Source organism: Oncorhynchus nerka, linkage group LG5, assembly GCF_034236695.1.
Source record: "Oncorhynchus nerka isolate Pitt River linkage group LG5, Oner_Uvic_2.0, whole genome shotgun sequence".
NCBI lineage: Eukaryota > Metazoa > Chordata > Actinopteri > Salmoniformes > Salmonidae > Oncorhynchus > Oncorhynchus nerka.
Window position 1 is genome coordinate 24406900 of NC_088400.1, and position 19930 is coordinate 24426829.

Here is a 19930-nt window from a genome sequence, read left to right on the forward strand (position 1 = left end):
CTCTCCCTTCCAAGCCAGTCTCTCTCTCTTCCATGTCAGTCTCTCTCTTTTATGCCAGTCTCGCTCTCTCCATCATGCCAGTCTCTCTCTCCTCCATGCCAGCCTCTCTCTCCTCCATGCCAGCCTTTCTCTCCTCCATGCCAGCCTCTCTCTCTTCCATGCCAGCCTCTCTCTCCACCAACCCAGCCTCTCTCCCTTCCAAGCCAGTCTCTCTCTCTTCCATGCCAGTCTCTCTCTCTATCATGCCAGTCTCTCTCTCTATCATGCCAGCCTCTGTCTCTTCCAAGCCAGTCTCTCTCTCTCCATCATGCCTGTCTCTCTCTCCTCCATGCCAGCCTCGCTCTCCTCCATGCCAGCCTCTATCTCTTCCATGCCAGCCTCTCTCTCCTCCATGCCAGTCTCTCTCTCTATCATGCCAGTCTCTCTCTCTATCATGCCAGTCTCTCTCTCTATCATGCCAGTCTCTCTCTATCATGCCAGTCTCTCTCTATCATGCCAGTCTCTCTCTATCATGCCAGTCTCTCTCTCTATGATGCCAGTCTCTCTCTATCATGCCAGTCTCTCTTTGTCATGCCAGTCTCTCTCTATCATGCCAGTCTCTCTCTATCATGCCAGTCTCTCTCTATCATGCCAGTCTCTCTCTATCTATGATGCCATGCCAGTCTCTCTCTCTATCATGCCAGTCTCTCTATTCCAGTCTATCTATCTCATGCCAGTCCAGTCTCTCTCTATCATGCCAGTCTCTCTCTATCATGCCAGTCTCTCTATCATGCCAGTCTCTCTATGATGCCAGTCTATCTCTATCATGCTAGTCTCTCTCTCTATCATGCCAGTCTATCTCTATCATGCCAGTCTCGCTCTATCATGCCAGTCTATCTCTTTATCATGCCAGTCTCTCTCTATCATGCTAGCTCTCTCGTTATGATGCCAGCCTCTCTCTCTTCCATGCCAGTCTCTCTCTATCATGCCAGTCTCTCTCTTTTATGCCAGTCTCTCTCTCTTCCATGCCAGTCTCTCTTTTGATCATGCCAGTCTCTATCTCTCCATCTTGCCAGTCTATCTTATGTCAGTCTCGCTATTTTCCTTGCCAGTCTATCTCTCTATCATGTCAGTCTCTCTCTGTATCATGCCAGTCTCTCTCTATCATGCCAGTCTCTCTCTTTTATGCCATGCCAGTCTCTATTTTATCATGCCAGCTATCATGCCAGTCTCTCTCATCATGCCAGTCATGCCAGTCTCTCTCCTCATGCCAGTCTCTCTCTCTTTTATGCCAGTCTCTCTATCATGCCAGTCTCTCTCTTCCAGCCTCTCCTCCATGCCATCATGTCAGTCCTCTTTTCCATGCCAGCCTCTCTCTCTCCATCATGCCAGTCTCTCTCTCCATGCCAGTCTCTCTCTCCTCCATGCCAGTCTCTCCATGCCAGCCTATCTCCTCCATGCCAGACTCTATTTCTTCCAAGCCAGCCTCTCTCTTCCATGCCAGTCTCTCTCTCCTCCATGTCAGTCTCTCTCTCTTATGCCAGTCTCGCTCTCTCCATCATGCAGTCTCCTCTCCTCCATGCCAGCTCTCTCTCTCCTCATGCCAGCCTTTCTCTCTCTGCCAGCCATGCCAGCCTCTCTCCTCCAGCCTCTCCCTTCCAAGCCAGTCTCTCTCTTCCATGCCAGTCTCTCCTCATGCCAGTCTCTCTCTCTATCCATGCCAGCCTCTCTCTCTTCCATGCCAGTCTCTCTCTCTCCATCATGCCTGTCTCTCTCTATCATGCCAGCCTCTCTCCTCCATGCCAGCCTCTATCTCTTCCATCAGTCTCTCTCCATGCCAGTCTCTCTCTCTATCATGCCAGTCTCTCTCTATCATGCCAGTCTCTCTCTCATGCCATGCCAGTCTATCTCTCTATCATGCCAGTCTCTCTAGTCTATGCTCTCTATCATCCTCTCTTCATGCCAGTCTCTCTATCTATATCATGCCAGTCTCTCTCTATCATGCCAGTCTATCTCTATCTCTTTATCATACCTCTCTCATGCTCTCATCATGCCAGTCTATCTCTCTCTCTCAGCTCTCATGCCAGTCTATCTCTATCATGCCATCTCTGCCAGTCTATCTCTATCATGCCAGTCTCTCAGTCTATCATGCTATGCTCTCTCGTTAATGCCAGCCTCTCCCTCTTCCATGCCAGCCTCTCTCTCTTCCATGCCAGTCTCTCTCCATCATGCCAGTCTCTCTCTTTTATGCCAGTCTCGCTCTCTTCCATGACAGTCTCTATTTTGATCATGCCAGTCTCTATCTCTCCATCTTGCCAGTCTCTCTCTCTCTTATGTCAGTCTCGCTATTTTCCTTGCCAGTCTATCTCTCTATCATGTCAGTCTCTCTCTGTATCATGCCAGTCTCTCTCTATCATGCCAGTCTTTCTCTCTATCATGCCAGTCTCTCTCTTTTATGCCAGTCTTGCTCAATCTATCTTGCCAGTCTCTCTCTGTATCATGTCAGTCTCTCTATTTTATGCCAGTCTCGCTCTCTCCATCATGCCAGTCTCTCTCTCTATCATGCCAGCCTCTCTCTCCTCCATGCCAGCCTCTCTTTCTTCCATGTCGGTCTCCCTCTTTTATGCCAGTCTCGCTCTCTCCATCATGCCAGTCTCTCTCTCCTCCATGCCAGCCTTTCTCTCCTCCAATCCAGCCTCTCTCTCTTCCATGCCAGCCTCTCCTCCATGCCAGCTTCTCTCTCCTCCATGCCAGCCTCTCTCTCTTCCATGCCAGCCTCTCTCTCCTCCAAGCCAGTCTCTCTCTCTTCCATGCCAGTCTCTCTCTCCTCCATACCAGCCTCTCTCTCCTCCATGCCAGCCTCTCTCTCCTCCATGCCAGCCTCTATTTCTTCCAAGCCAGCCTCTCTCCCTTCCAAGCCAGTCTCTCTCTCTTCCATGTCAGTCTCTCTCTTTTATGCCAGTCTCGCTCTCTCCATCATGCCAGTCTCTCTCTCCTCCATGCCAGCCTCTCTCTCCTCCATGCCAGCCTCTCTCTCTTCCATGCCAGCCTCTCTCTCCTCCATGCCAGCCTCTCTCTCCTCCATGCCAGCCTCTCTCTCTTCCATGCCAGCCTCTCTCTCCTCCAAGCCAGTCTCTCTCTCTTCCATGCCAGTCTCTCTCTCCTCCATACCAGCCTCTCTCTCCTCCATGCCAGCCTCTCTTTCTTCCAAGCCAGTCTCTCTCTCTTCCATGCCAGCCTCTCTCTATCATGCCAGTCTCTCTCTCTATCATGCCAGCCTCTGTCTCTTCCAAGCCAGTCTCTCTCTCTCCATCATGCCTGTCTCTCTCTCCTCCATGCCAGGCTCGCTCTCCTCCATGCCAGCCTCTATCTCTTCCATGTCAGCCTCTCTCTCCTCCATGCCAGTCTCTCTCTATCATGCCAGTCTCTCTTCATCATGCCAATCTATCTCTCTATCATGCCCGTCTCTCTCTATCATGCCAGTCTATCTCTTTATCATGCCAGTCTCTCTCAGTCATGCCAGTCTCTCTCTATCATGCCAGTCTATCTCTTTATCATGCCAGTTTCTCTCTATCATGCCAGTCTCTCTCTATCATGCCAGTCTATCTCTCTATCATGCCAGTCTATCTCTCTATCATGCCAGTCTATCTCTCTATCATGCCAGTCTCTCTCTATCATGCCAGTCTATCTCTCTATCATGCCAGTCTATCTCTCTATCATGCCAGTCTCTCAGTCTATCATGCTACGCTCTCTCGTTAATGCCAGCCTCTCCCTCTTCCATGCCAGCCTCTCTCTCTTCATGCCAGTCTCTCTCCATCATGCCAGTCTCTCTCTTTTATGCCAGTGTGGCTCTCTTCCATGACAGTCTCTATTTTGATCATGCCAGTCTCTATATCTCTATCATGTCAGTCTCTCTCTGTATCATGCCAGTCTCTCTCTATCATGCCAGTCTCTCTCTCTTTAATTCCAGTCTCGTTATCTCCGATACAGGCTTTCTATCATGCCAGTCTTTCTCTCTATCATGACAGTCTCTCTCTTTTATGCCAGTCTTGCTCAATCCATCTTGCCAGTCTCTCTCTGTATCATGTCAGTCTCTCTATTGTATGCCAGTCTCGCTCTCTCCATCATGCCAGTCTTTCTCTCTATCATGGCAGTCTCTCTCTTTTATGCCAGTCTTACTCAATCCATCTTTCCAGTCTCTCTCTCTTCCATGTCAGTCTCTCTCTTTTATGCCAGTCTCGCTCTCTCCATCATGCCAGTCTCTCTCTCCTCCATGCCAGCCTCTCTCTCCTCCATGCCAGCCTCTCTCTTCCATGCCAGCCTCTCTCTCTTCCATGCCAGCCTCTCTCTCCTCCATGCCAGCCTCTCTCTCCTCCATGCCAGCCTCTCTCTCTTCCATGCCAGCCCCTCTCTCCATCATGCCAGTCTCTCTCTCTATCATGCCAGCCTCTCTCTCCTCCATGCCAGCCTCTCTTTCTTCCATGCCAGTCTCTCTCTTTTATGCCAGTCTCGCTCTCTCCATCATGCCAGTCTCTCTCTCATCTCTCTCTCCTCCATGCCAGCCTCTCTCTCCTCCATGCCAGCCTCTCTCTCTTCCATCTCCAGCCTCTCCTCCATGCCAGCCTCTCTCTCCTCCATGCCAGCCTCTCTCTCCTCCAAGCCAGTCTCTCTCTCTTCCATGCCAGTCTCTCTCTCCTCCATACCAGCCTCTCTCTCCTCCATGCCAGCCTCTCTCTCTTCCATGCCATTCTCTATTTCTTCCAAGCCAGCCTCTCTCCCTTCCAAGCCAGTCTCTCTCTCTTCCATGTCAGTCTCTCTCTTTTATGCCAGTCTCGCTCTCTCCATCATGCCAGTCTCTCTCTCCTCCATGCCAGCCTCTCTCTCCTCCATGACAGCCTCTCTCTCTTCCATGCCAGCCTCTCTCTCCTCCAAGCCAGTCTCTCTCTCTTCCATGCCAGTCTCTCTCTCCTCCATACCAGCCTCTCTCCCCTCCATTCCAGCCTCTCTCTCTTCCATGCCAGCCTCTATTTCTTCCAAGCCAGCCTCTCTCCCTTCCAAGCCAGTCTCTCTGTCTTCCATGTCAGTCTCTCTCTTTATGCCAGTCTCTCTCTCCATGCCAGCCTCTCTCTCCTCCATGCCAGCCTCTCTCTCTTCCATGCCAGCCTCTCTCTCCTCCATGCCAGCCTCTCTCTCCTCCATGCCAGCCTCTCTCTCTTCCATGCCAGCCTCTCTCTCCACCAAGCCATCCTCTCTCTCTTCCATGCCAGGCTCTCTTTCTTCCAAGGCAGCCTCTCTCCCTTCCAAGCCAGTCTCTCTCTCTTCCATGCCAGTCTCTCTCTCTATCATGCCAGTCTCTCTCTCTATCATGCCAGCCTCTGTCTCTTCCAAGCCAGTCTCTCTCTCTCCATCATGCCTGTCTCTCTCTCCTCCATGCCAGCCTCGCTCTCCTCCATGCCAGCCTCTATCTCTTCCATGCCAGCCTCTCTCTCCTCCATGCCAGTCTCTCTCTATCATACCAGTCTCTCTCTCTATCATGCCAGTCTCTCTCTATCATGCCAGTCTCTCTCTATCATGCCAGTCTCTCTCTCTATCATGCCAGGCTCTCTTCGTCATGCCAGTCTCTCTCTATCATGCCAGTCTCTCTCTCTATCATGCCAGTCTCTCTCTATCATGCCAGTCTCTCTCTCTATCATGCCAGTCTCTCTCTATCATGCCAGTCTCTCTCTATCATGCCAGTCTCTCTCTATCATGCCAGTCTCTCTCTCTATCATGCCAGTCTCTCTCTATCATGCCAGTCTCTCTTCGTCATGCCAGTCTCTCTCTATCATGCCAGTCTCTCTCTCTATCATGCCAGTCTCTCTCTATCATGCCAGTCTCTCTCTCTCTATATATCATGCCAGTCTCTCTCTCTATCATGCCAGTCTCTCTCTATCATGCCAGTCTATCTCTTTATCATGCCAGTCTCTCTCTATCATGCCAGTCTATCTCTTTATCATACAAGTCTCTCTCTATCATGTCAGTCTCTCTCTATCATGCCAGTCTATCTCTCTATCATGCTAGTCTATCTCTCTATCATGCCAGTCTATCTCTATCATGCCAGTCTCGCTCTATCATGCCAGTCTATCTCTCTATCATGCCAGTCTCTCAGTCTATCATGCTACGCTCTCTCGTTAATGCCAGCCTCTCCCTCTTCCATGCCAGCCTCTCTCTCTTCCATGCCAGTCTCTCTCCATCATGCCAGTCTCTCTCTTTTATGCCAGTCTCGCTCTCTTCCATGACAGTCTCTATTTTGATCATGCCAGTCTCTATCTCTCCATCATGCCAGTCTCTCTCTCTCTTATGTCAGTCTCGCTATTTTCCTTGCCAGTCTCTCTATCATGTCAGTCTCTCTGTATCATGCCAGTCTCTCTATCATGCCAGTCTTTCTCTCTATCATGCCAGTCTCTCTCTTTTATGCCAGTCTTGCTCAATCTATCTTGCCAGTCTCTCTCTGTATCATGTCAGTCTCTCTATTTTATGCCAGTCTCGCTCTCTCCATCATGCCAGTCTCTCCTATCATGCCAGCCTCTCTCTCCTCCATGCCAGCCTCTTTCTTCCTCGGTCTCCCTCTATCCATGCCAGCTCTCTCCTCAGTCTCTCTCTCCTCCATGCCAGTCTCTCTCCTCCATGCCAGCCTCTCTCCATCCATGCCAGCCTCTCTCTCCTCCAAGCCAGCCTCTCTCTCTTCCATGCCAGTCTCTCTCCATACCAGTCTCTCCTCATGCCAGCCTCTCTCTCCTCCATGCCAGTCTCTCTCTCCTCCATGCCAGCCCTCTCTCCTCCATGCCAGCCTCTCTCTTCCATGCCAGTCTCTCTCTCCTCCATGCCAGCTCTCTTCCATCTCTCCTCCATGCCAGCTCTCTCTCTCTCTTCCATGCCAGCTCTCTCTCTCCTCCATGCCAGTCTCTCTCTCTCTCTTCCATGCCAGCCTCTCTCTCTTCCATGCCAGCCTCTCTCTCCTCCATGCCTCTCTCTCCTCCATACCAGCCTCTCTCTCTCCATGCCAGCCTCTCTTCTTCCAAGCCAGTCTCTCTCTCTTCCATCAGTCTCTCTCTTCCATACCAGTCTCTCTCTCCATCATGCCTTGTCTCTCTCTTCCTCCAGCCAGCCATCATGCCTGTCTCTCCTCCATGCCAGCCTCTATCTCTTCCATGTCAGCCTCTCTCTCCTCCATGCCAGTCTCTCTCTATCATGCCAGTCTCTCTTCATCATGCCAATCTATCTCTCTATCATGCCCGTCTCTCTCTATCATGCCAGTCTATCTCTTTATCATGCCAGTCTCTCTCAGTCATGCCAGTCTCTCTCTATCATGCCAGTCTATCTCTTTATCATGCCAGTTTCTCTCTATCATGCCAGTCTCTCTCTACCATGCCAGTCTATCTCTCTATCATGCCAGTCTATCTCTATCATGCCAGTCTATCTCTCTATCATGCCAGTCTATCTCTCTATCATGCCAGTCTCTCAGTCTATCATGCTACGCTCTCTCGTTAATGCCAGCCTCTCCCTCTTCCATGCCAGCCTCTCTCTCTTCATGCCAGTCTCTCTCCATCATGCCAGTCTCTCTCTTTTATGCCAGTGTGGCTCTCTTCCATGACAGTCTCTATTTTGATCATGCCAGTCTCTATCTCTCTATCATGTCAGTCTCTCTCTGTATCATGCCAGTCTCTCTCTATCATGCCAGTCTCTCTCTGTATCATGCCAGTCTCTCTCTCTTTAATTCCAGTCTCGTTATCTCCGATACAGGCTTTCTATCATGCCAGTCTTTCTCTCTATCATGCCAGTCTCTCTCTTTTATGCCAGTCTTGCTCAATCCATCTTGCCAGTCTCTCTCTGTATCATGTCAGTCTCTCTATTGTATGCCAGTCTCGCTCTCTCCATCATGCCAGTCTTTCTCTCTATCATGGCAGTCTCTCTCTTTTATGCCAGTCTTACTCAATCCATCTTTCCAGTCTCTCTCTGTATCATGTCAGTCTCTCTATTGTATGCCAGTCTTGCTCTCTCCATCATGCCAGTCTCTCTCTCTATCATGCCAGCCTCTCTCTCCTCCATGCCAGCCTCTCTTTCTTCCATGTCAGTCTCTCTCTTTTATGCCAGTCTCGCTCTCTCCATCATGCCAGTCTCTCTCTCCTCCATGCCAGCCTCTCTCTCCTCCATGCCAGCCTCTCTCTCTCTTCCATGTCAGCCTCTCTCTCCTCCATGCCAGCCTCACTCTCCTCCATGCCAGCCTCTCTCTCTTCCATGCCAGCCTCTCTCTCCTCCAAGCCAGCCTCTCTCTCTTCCATGTCAGCCTCTCTCTCCTCCATGCCAGCCTCACTCTCCTCCATGCCAGCCTCTCTCTCCTCCATGCCAGCCTCTCTCTCTTCCATGTCAGCCTCTCTCTCCTCCATGCCAGCCTCACTCTCCTCCATGCCAGGCTCTCTTTCTTCCAAGCCAGCCTCTCTCCCTTCCAAGCCAGTCTCTCTCTCTTCCATGTCAGTCTCTCTCTTTTATGCCAGTCTCGCTCTCTCCATCATGCCAGTCTCTCTCTCCTCCATGCCAGCCTCTCTCTCCTCCATGCCAGCCTCTCTCTCTTCCATGCCAGCCTCTCTCTCCTCCATGCCAGCCTCTCTCTCCTCCATGCCAGCCTCTCTCTCTTCCATGCCAGCCTCTCTCTCCTCCAAGCCAGTCTCTCTCTCTTCCATGCCAGTCTCTCTCTCCTCCATACCAGCCTCTCTCTCCTCCATGCCAGCCTCTCTCTTCCATGCCAGCCTCTCTCTATTCCATGCCAGCCTCTCTCTCTTCCAAGCCAGTCTCTCTCTCTTCCATGCCAGTCTCTCTCTCTATCATGCCTGTCTCTCTCCATCATGCCAGTCTCTCTCTCTTTTATGCCAGTATTTCTCTCTATCATGCCAGTCTCTCTCCATCATGCCAGTCTCTCTCTCTTTTATGCCAGTATTCCGCTCTATCATGCCAGTCTTTCTCTCTATCATGCCAGTCTCTCTCTCTATCATGCCAGTCACTCTCTCTATCATGCCAGTCTCTCTCTCTGTCATGCCAGTCTCTCTCTGTATCATGCCAGTCTCTCTCTCTTTAATTCCAGTCTCGTTATCTCCGATACAGGCTTTCTATCATGCCAGTCTTTCTCTCTATCATGCCAGTCTCTCTCTTTTATGCCAGTCTTGCTCAATCCATCTTGCCAGTCTCTCTCTGTATCATGTCAGTCTCTCTATTGTATGCCAGTCTCGCTCTCTCCATCATGCCAGTCTTTCTCTCTATCATGGCAGTCTCTCTCTTTTATGCCAGTCTTACTCAATCCATCTTTCCAGTCTCTCTCTGTATCATGTCAGTCTCTCTATTGTATGCCAGTCTTGCTCTCTCCATCATGCCAGTCTCTCTCTCCATCATGCCAGTCTCTCTCTCCTCCATGCCAGCCTCTCTCTCCTCCATGCCAGCCTCTCTCTCTCTTCCATGTCAGCCTCTCTCTCCTCCATGCCAGCCTCACTCTCCTCCATGCCAGCCTCTCTCTCTTCCATGCCAGCCTCTCTCTCCTCCAAGCCAGCCTCTCTCTCTTCCATGTCAGCCTCTCTCTCCTCCATGCCAGCCTCACTCTCCTCCATGCCAGCCTCTCTCTCCTCCATGCCAGCCTCTCTCTCTTCCATGTCAGCCTCTCTCTCCTCCATGCCAGCCTCACTCTCCTCCATGCCAGGCTCTCTTTCTTCCAAGCCAGCCTCTCTCCCTTCCAAGCCAGTCTCTCTCTCTTCCATGTCAGTCTCTCTCTTTTATGCCAGTCTCGCTCTCTCCATCATGCCAGTCTCTCTCTCCTCCATGCCAGCCTCTCTCTCCTCCATGCCAGCCTCTCTCTCTTCCATGCCAGCCTCTCTCTCCTCCATGCCAGCCTCTCTCTCCTCCATGCCAGCCTCTCTCTCTCTTCCATGCCAGCCTCTCTCTCCTCCAAGCCAGTCTCTCTCTCTTCCATGCCAGTCTCTCTCTCCTCCATACCAGCCTCTCTCTCCTCCATGCCAGCCTCTCTCTCCTCCATGCCAGCCTCTCTCTATTCCATGCCAGCCTCTCTCTCTTCCAAGCCAGTCTCTCTCTCTTCCATGCCAGTCTCTCTCTCTATCATGCCTGTCTCTCTCCATCATGCCAGTCTCTCTCTCTTTTATGCCAGTATTTCTCTCTATCATGCCAGTCTCTCTCCATCATGCCAGTCTCTCTCTCTTTTATGCCAGTATTCCGCTCTATCATGCCAGTCTTTCTCTCTATCATGCCAGTCTCTCTCTCTATCATGCCAGTCACTCTCTCTATCATGCCAGTCTCTCTCTCTGTCATGCCAGTCTCTCTCTGTCTTGCCAGTCTCTCTCCCTCCATCATGCCAGTCTCTCTCTTTTATGCCAGTCTTGCTCTCTTCCATGCCAGTCTCTCTCTGTATCATGGAGTAAAGTCTATCTCTCTTTAATGCCAGTCTTGTTCTCTTCCATACCAGTCTTTCTCTCTATCTTGTCAGTCTCTCTCTCGTTCATGCCAGTCTCTCTCTCTTTTATGCCAGTCTCTCTGTCTTACATGCCAGTCTCTCTATAGATCATGCCAACTCCCACGGGGAGCCATGCCAGTCTTTTTCTGTTCCATGCCAACTCCCACAGGGAGCCATGCCAGTCTCTCACACTGGTTATAAACCTGATATAAGTTTGGTGAATATAACTACAAAGCAGGTGATGCCATCACAAAAACTAATTTGGTTTATAAAAAACTTTCTTACCTCAAAATCAGACTGTTGTCAATCAATTCTGCAGTCTATCACGGGGTCTTGCTTCATCATGAAGGTTGAGGAATAAACTGAGCATGTGCAGAGTGAGTCACATAATTCTAGCTTGTTCCTGATTGGAGATATTGAGAGTGTTACTATCCCATGTTACAACCAGCCCAGTCTCCCCTAATTTTATAATCAAATGTAAATGGGTGTTTCTTACACAAAAATCAGATCCTGACCTGGACCTGAACATTTTGCCAGGGACTTCCATAGATGGAAGAGCCCAGCCAGAGCCTGGTGCGTTGCGTGACCCTATTATTAATTCAGCTGTTATTGTAACATTGCAGCGGTTGGGGGTGTCTGTGGAAGGGTCAGACTGGTTTTTCATGTTGACAGATTACTAATTTTGCTGTTGAAGAAAGAGTCTGTTTTCGTGAGATTGAATTTGGGTGATTAACGCGCGGATAATTGACAGGTAACTGTCTGTAATTCACGCGACGTCATGGCCCTTCCATCTTCGAAAGTTCCGTGGCTGAACCGAGTAGGCTATATAAACTCGCGGGGTGTTGCAAAAGAGAGCTCTTGAAAGACACTATTTACATGCAAATTATCGAGCGTTATACGTCTAAATTTGGAGAATGGACACTGAGGCAACGTGGAAATTGTAATTATGGCACTACCTCCCCTCAATCTGTTTGACGGGGACAACAGGACCCGCGGAGGCTGCAATATAATTAATTGTGTAGGTTCAAGAGGTTGGACCACAGGGAAATATTAATGCGTGTCACAGGCCTACATGGGACAATGAAAATAGCCTATGTTTTCTGTTACAGGATAAAATAAACGACAAAATATTAAAGTAAAAACAAATGTTTTAGAAATTGTTATAGATATCAGTGGTGGCTGACGTGCCATTGATGAAGATAATCTGGGCTAACTCGAGGTGACAGCATTGCGGCCAGCAGTTAAGATGAAACAGTGAATAAGCGCTGTCAAATAGGCCTATATGATGATGATGATTCTGCTTAATCATTATTAAGCTATCGTTTGTTATTCTGTTATCATCAACCTCATTATTAGAAAATCTGTTCAAAGAGATATCAGGGAGAAACGTTTTTTTTTTTAGATACTACGTGTTTAGGTTAAACAGACCTATCATCAGACTTAAAAAAATACAATAACTGTAAGATAACACTTGTCCTATATTTATCCAATAAAGTCCTATATACGGCAACTGTGAGCATATTTTGCCATATAAACTTCGAAAACATAAAGACACGTCAAAGAAAGACTATTCAAACCACTGTTAGGACACAGCATAGATCAGATGAAAGAATATCTAACAGCTGTTCAATTACAGCTTGGCCGCAATACCCTGCACTGGAGTCTGCAGCAGCAGCCAGTCTCCTATAGCACCGGAGTGGAGGGCAGGGCTGGGTCCCAGCCAACCCCCCTGGGCTTGCCCTTTTGATAGGATAATCATGTTCATCCCTACCAAAATTACAGCTGATTGTTTTACCCATTATTTTCCCCAACTTTTAATTTCTACTTTCCAAAGGATCATTGCCCGCGGTAATTGCAAAGAAACTGACCTTGTATGTGTCATCAGCCCCCAGACGAAGGAAATCCAATTTTGTTAGGCTTGGCACACTTCTTTTTCTTTTTTCTCTTTACGATAAAGTCTGTCATAATATAGGCTACTGTTAAAGGAGTGCATAAAATAAAAGTAAATGGAATATTAAGTTCAAGATTAGAATAAACACGTAGTGTTTTAAATCAAAATCCAATTCTTTGGTCTAGGCCCATTATTGTTCTGGCATAATAATGACATCTCAGATTAGAAATCAATATTTCACTGAAAGGGCTATTACTGAGTTTATTCAATGCATAATTGAGTTTTGGAAAGTGCCCTTTAATTTGCATTAAAGATAACGAATCTTTCTCATCTGAAATTTCTCATCTAACAATAATCCCCTAATAACAATAAGCCTAATAATAATAATAATAGCCTTCCCTAGACGTTGATTTTTTACCGATTTGACATTGTAAACCTTGCATTGGATCCCTCAATACTGAGGAAAAGTTAGATCATGGCATTATGATCTTGGAAATATTTATTAAAACAATAATTCTCACAACCTCAAAGTGGCCCATATAAGCGAGGGAGGAAATAAAAATAAACCTATTTAGAGCCTTTCCATGCAGTTCAGGAGTTCAGATGAAATTGAGTATATCAGGAACCATATCACCCCTCACTCTCAGTGCACCACTGTTACCCCTCACGCGCGCAGACGGAGATAATAGGCTATTAGAGCCATGGGATTCATTTGTAGCCAATTACAACCCACAGTTGAATATGAATGCATAAATAAGGCGTAGCTTGTGTCTAAGTTTTGGCTACGACTGAACGAGGGTGGGAGGTGGCGCGAGAGCGAGGTGTGCGTGCATGACATAAACGTTGGAGGGTCCTGAGGGGATGGTTCAAACCCCCAAAAGTAGTTGAGCAACGGAGACCAACATCCAACAGTGAACCATCACCTCCTGGCTGTCAGCCGTGAGTAACAAAGACCAGAGTAGTGCAGCTGTAAAAGGGGTTTGGCAACGCAAGCTGTGCAGGAATATTGCACCAGACATTATAGCCTACTTTTCTCAAATTGCATGCGCTAGTATGTCTTCTTCGGTTGTAAGAGAAGCTTAAGTTGATTGTCTTGGTGCTAAAGCTCTGATAAGGAAGTCATGAACAGGGAAAAGGTTCAGGTGGGAGACGTCTCAGTTGCTGCTCCGCCGGCGTCCGGTGTGACTGCCCAAACAGCTGTGATCGTCGTGGCTGCTCCGGAAAGCATGGACAATCACGGCGAGAAGCGGCTCTCTGCCAACGCACTGTCGGTGTTTTCCTGCCCCGGGGGTAGAGACATACTGCAAGCGGACAGTCGAAACAACTCTCCACGTCAAGAGCCGGCTCCGGTAGCAATGCCAATGCTTCACCGGACCACTTCATTTTCGGTTTTGGACATTTTGGACCCAAATAAATTTACGAGCAAAAAGCCAAATCCTAACCGGACAGGCAGCGAATTCGCCTTCGGGACAGAGAACCGTGGAGGTGATGACTCGAATCATGATGTAGAGCAGAAGTCTTATGCAGACGACTATGACACATGTCAAAAATCTACAGGACTAAGTAAGTTTATTTTTGTAGCTTTAGTTTTTTGTATATTTGTATTGTATTTTCTAACAGTGTTGTTGTTATGCGGTAGGCCTATGCATATCTCTGAAAAATACAATTTGAAATAGACATCTTAGGTAGCCTACATTTGGCTCTTGTTGGCTACACAGATGTCTTAGAAAGTTGCTCAATTGGCCTACTGACATATGTGACATTCTTGTAAAACCACGTCAAGCCTATTTGTGTCGATCATAACGAGACAGAGAACTTGATGAGTGTTTGCTTTATAGGCTAGCCCAGTGATTCCCGAACTCTGTCCTCGGGACCCCAAGGAGTAAAGTGTATTTTTTTGCTCTAGCACTACACAGATGATTCAAATAATCAACTAATCATCAAGCCTTGATAATCGAATCAGCTGTGTAATGTAAGGGCAAAAAAACAAAACCTGCACCACTTGGGGTCCCGAGGACAGAGTTTGGGAAACACTGGGTTAGCCTATGTATTTGAAGCTAGAGGGACCTGCAAGTTGTTTCAGATCCAGGAGTTCCTCAGATTGTATTTTTCACATCTAACTTTGTATTCTATATTCTGGAACGCTTTTTTCGCTCAGAAATTTTAACTCAGAAATAAATATGATCATTACTGAGGTAAAGGTTATATGTAATGGATATGTAATATTCCATCCATGCACCTAGTCCCTTAGGCTACCCAGATAAAAAAAAAGGTTTGTAATAACTAAAGAAAAAACAATTAAAACCCTTCGATTACGTTTAATTTAAGGTGCTTTGCGAGGTTAAAGATGCAGCAGGATAATGGCGAAAATCGCCCCAGAGTGGCATGCAGAACGAGGCTAGGTCGATATCCTATTATCGAATTGAGTATATCTCTTTCAGGCAGCTTGCCTGACTCCTTCAACAACTAAATTATAGGGTCAAAATTCGGATAATTACACGATTAAAACCTATTATACTTATTAGGGTAGATATTGATCCCAGAAAGAAGACACACGATTAAGATTGTCTCTGCTGCTATAAGATAAACACATCACCCCCACTGTCATTTTTCAACTAAAAAAAGGGAACACTTATTTCATTAATTAGATAGGTCTACATTGATCTCCGTAACCACATTAATGGCTATGCATTTAAATATAACCTAACCTAGTCAGAGGAGAGGACACTGCGGTTATCATGTTGTCCGGGTGATTTGTTATGTACTAACTACCTGGTTTAAAAAAACAGACATACTTAGCAAACCAACTGACAAAAAAATAATTGTTCTTAATATTATATAAAAATAATTGAATATGAAGACATGATGTGGATTAGTGAGATATTGTTTATGTTGCCAATATAAACATTAAAACCCTTTCCAACAGGGACATGGGCTATAGCTTAAACGTAAAAGCCAACCGTAGACGATCACACAAACAGGCTTTAGCAAATGTACAAAATTGTGTCAACAAACAATGCTGAAGACGCGCAGACCTTGATGGGAAAATGTGAGTTTTGATTAAATAATTCAAAAGTAAGTAGGCTGATGCAAATATTCGTTTTATTTTATGTTGGTATTGCACTGTTTTGTCATAAGATGGTGCTTGTGCGTAAAAGTGGCCTGCATTTGAATGTTGTGGGGTACTCCTGAAAATAATTGACTTTGTTTATTTAACTTGTATCTCTTAAAATCAAACAAACCTTGAAGGTTTGACAAACAATATCCTTATTGAACAATTTAGGCCTAATGTAAATGTCTCGATAGATGAAATACCATGCATCCTCGAGGTCTAAACGATCATGTATCATTCAGGCCATACTTGTAGACTATATGGCTGCGCTGTCATTGCTATGTAGGCTATATTTTCCTACATTCAATCACAATCGTTCTATCCAGATGTCTATTTTTTAGACCCCAAAGCATCTATTTTTGCAGGCTTTATTGTGCTGTAGGAAGTAAGGCCAAAATATCTCAAATTGTTCCTACATGTCATCATGATCCTAAGAAGCTATTTGTCGAATTAATTCTGCTGATCTGTGCATTTGAATATTTGTATTTGTAAAGGCCTATATATTGTAACAATTGTTTGTTGACTAATGTTTTGAATACCACTATGCAAACCGCCCTCACACAGGCGTGGAGCAATTATAGGCTAATTATCCCCTAGGCACTTGCATAAAAACAATGGCTTTGGCACGTCTCGTGATGCTACGATCAAGGCATAACTGCACGCATTAGCCTGAGGTGACGTTTGTGTCCGAACAAAAAAAAGTTTAATTCCACCTTTTACCAATGTTCTTGAACTTGGGATTTCATTGGAAGTCATTGTCTGATGTTTTTACCCAATAAATTACTGGGAGTATATATATATATATATATATGAGTGTGCAACTCTCTATATTTGTATAGCTTACATATGGCACAGCACCCAGCTATTAAAGCGAGATAGCGCACCTGTTACCCACTCCACAATAACATAAATGGATTTTGAATATCTATTTAATGTTAGAATATTTAGCATATATGGCCTACTAAATTATGACATATTTTCCAAAATAATTAAGCTCAAGTATTTTTCTTAAAGGTGTCTGAAAGTAGACCATATCAAACGCAGTTTTCACGATTTCATTGTTAGCCTAACATAAAATTGTTAACATGAATTACGTTGTTTGTGTCCTTTTCCATTTTTACCCAGCATATTATTTAGGTTAACTGTAATAAATACTTACACTATTGACACGGTATTAGGCTCGGCTACATATATACACAACATGGACATAAAAACAACATTACACCTCCATCAATCACTTTGTAGGATGGTGAAAGGATAAAGGTTATCCATTAGCTGGCATTGTTTTTCATCACTATTTTCTTGAGCAAATCCTATGTTAATTAGGCTGGTCAATATAGTCTCTGTCAAGTTATTGAATATTGTCAGTCTAATTAACTTGGACTTAATGTGATTCTTATTTTGAAATGACTCAATGGCATGTGTCTTTTTTTCTTTCTAGAGGAGGGGTTCATGTGTGCCTACAGATCCGAAGAATGCGAGAATGATTTCAAAAGAGGCTCCCACTCTGACAGCGAGATGCAGGATGACGTGTGTAGTGAGGAGAGCAGCAGCGCACTAACTGGAAACGCGGAGGGGGAACTGGAACACCATGATGACGACGACCAGGCGAGCAAGAGCCCAAGAAGTCCTGGTGGACAGCAAACTCAACAGTCAGGGTCGAATGGACAAAGTAATCAAGGAAAGCCGAAGAGAAAGCGCTCTGGCTCCGATTCAAAGTCGGGTAAGCCCCGAAGGGCCCGGACAGCATTCACTTACGAACAACTTGTTGCATTGGAGAACAAATTCAAGTCCACCCGATACCTCTCTGTGTGTGAGAGGCTCAATTTGGCACTGTCACTCAGTTTGACTGAAACTCAAGTCAAAATCTGGTTCCAGAACCGACGGACCAAGTGGAAGAAACAAAACCCTGGCGCAGATACCAGCGCCCCGACGGGCGGTGGCCAGAACGGCCAGAGCAATGGACTAGGAAACCTGAGTCCACTCAGCTCGTCTCCTCCCATGAGCCATCTGTCAATGCACACGGGCTACCCAGGTCACGGACCAGGCGGGCTAGTCTGCACCACCCAATTACCCTTTCTGCCAAGTCATGCGGTACTGTCACCTTTCATGTTAGGATCTCAGACTTACGGAGCGCCTGCGTTTTACACTTCTCACCTGTAAAGATATGGAGATACGTATAGAGTTTTGCGCCCAAACATCATGTTTTCGGAGGCGTCTAAAATTCACCGATATTATCAAAATAATTGACTCAAATGAGATATGAATTTAATAACCATATTAAACGTATGGTTTTAGAGAACTAAAGACATGCCCTTAACTAAAGACTTCTTAAATGCACTTGATGCTGTAGATGGGAAGAACTCTGAACATTTCATGTTGTTGTTTCGTCAAGGACAAGTGCTCGAAGAAAATCAACCTTTACCAAGGAAAGAAGATTTTGTTGTATTTGACTTTTGATTTCATTTTGATAGTATGTGAATACTCGGGGTCAAAATGTACATACAGATGTTGACAAATATATGTCTAGCTTTTAATTTCGAATGCAGTTCATACATATTAGAGTTGAAAAAATAGGCCTACATGATGTATATAAATATCGTTCATTTACATCTGGAATGGCTTGACATATTGTAATTACTGTGTAACTAAACTGTGAAAGTGTAATATGATTATTTTCATAAGTTTTCCCTATTCATTTATTATATAGGCCTATAGTTAATCTACCTGAGAATATTTGGCTCCAATGAATGCTCATTTCATCTGGACTCGTCTTTTATAGTATAAGACAAAGTAAAATAAAACAATAGGCTATCATTTACTAACGAATAAGCTACTTTAATACGAATATTAAATAGATTAAATCTTTCTTAGTCGATTTTTTTCTCTCTCCCCTTTCCACCAAATTAAAGGACATTTTGGAACTGAAGACAGTATCTTTTCACCTTTTTTAAAATTAAATGGTTAACTCCACTTATATTTTTTGGGGACAACCGATGTTATTAGGACCTAAGTTGCATTTTCGTCGGGAAAAAAAAGCTCCAACTTTATCTATAACACTCTTGCGCGGAAAAAATATGAGTTTTTGAAAAATATATAGCCTTTGGCCTATTGATAAATCAGCCTTGGCTAATATCTGTAGCATAACTTTTATTCATTGAATTAAATTACCTATAAATTGTGGGTTATTGGCTATTGTACCCGTTGCATATGCCTATGGTGTTTATTAGGTCTACAATTTTATTCAGCATGTCTCTACTTCGATTTATTGATTTATTTATAAGAAATTTGACAACGGCTCCCTGACTCGATTATTGATGAGGAAAAACAATCACTGGTAATTTAAACGCAAACTTGTTTCACAACATTACAGGCTAGACTGTCTTCTCGGACATATACGCTTTCTAAGAAAGGTTTTGACTTTAAAACATTGTGTAAGAACATCATACCAAATTCCCGATAACCTAATGTGCTTGCGCGTAAAACACAATTTAGGCTATGGAATATTTGAACGAATTAATTATTAGATGCCTAACAAAATACAATGTATTTCAGCAACTTTTTCAGATGTTTTTGCCGTCTGGGATAAGGAGGTGCATTTGAATAGGCCTAGGGCTACTTTAAAAGTGCAAAAACTATCCAGTCAATCAAATTGTATTTGTCACATCCGCCGAATACAACAGGTGCAGTAGACCTTACGGTGAAATGCTTACTTTACAAGCCCTTGTTTTGAAATGACTCAAGCAGACACTCGCTCCGTCATAAAAAAATATGACATTCCAGCCGCAATGGCGCAACTTTTGCGCTATCGATGCAAGTTAGGTCTATTCTACAATTTTTGAAAGTATAGTTTTGTCGAATTTGTGAGGACGAAAGTGACATGGATACAGCATTTATTTATATTATTTTAGACTGGATGACTACTTCGCTTCAAATAGGAATAGTCTGTCCTCTGTCCCTAACCAGCTCTCCAAAATGGTGATGAAATGGCACATGTCAGCCATGATGGAACGCGATCCTGGAATCGTTCTAGAATTTCACATGCAGGTATGGCCAAACGCAAAAGCATGAAACGACTTAGCCTAATATAGCCTTTGTAGAAAGTTTAAACAAATGTACAGATTGCGGAATTATTTAGTGCATGGGGTGCATTGAAATTGGGACGCACATACCCGACCGTTGCAGAAAGTAGCATAGCCAAATGAAGGGTATTTCTTGTTATCTGCCAGCTGTTTTCATTAAGTCCGAGTCTTGAAGCATTATGTTGGACAAAATGTCATTTTTAAAAGGTTAATTATGTAAATATTATATTCGACATGTTTTGCAGTCAAATCATTCAATTCATTTGTATTTCCCATTGCAGTGGACAGCGCACTGCGCGACATTTGTGCAGAAAAAAAGTATCTTACTTTCGTTTGAATTGTTTCATAGGCAAGTGTAATTATCATCTAAATAATAT

At 45.3% G+C, this 19930-nt stretch overlaps 1 protein-coding gene across 1 annotated transcript; it reads left to right on the forward strand.

Moving 5' to 3' along the window:
• Window positions 1-13480: 13480 nt before the first annotated feature.
• nkx1.2lb (NK1 transcription factor related 2-like,b) lies at window positions 13481-17634 on the forward strand. The gene is made up of 2 exons (XM_029648691.2): window positions 13481-13922; window positions 16913-17634. The coding sequence occupies exons 1-2, from the start codon at window positions 13481-13483 to the stop codon at window positions 17632-17634; spliced, it is 1164 nt and encodes a 387-aa protein (XP_029504551.1).
• The last annotated feature ends 2296 nt before the right edge of the window (window positions 17635-19930 follow it).

Excerpts from the sequence above, each read along its gene's own strand:
- nkx1.2lb (XM_029648691.2), top strand. The coding sequence starts at position 13,481 with ATGAACAGGGAAAAGGTTCAGGTGGGAGACGTCTCAGTTGCTGCTCCG. Across the intron at positions 13,923-16,912 it reads TCAAAAATCTACAGGACTAA|AGGAGGGGTTCATGTGTGCC; the intron begins GTAAGTTTATTT and ends TTTTCTTTCTAG.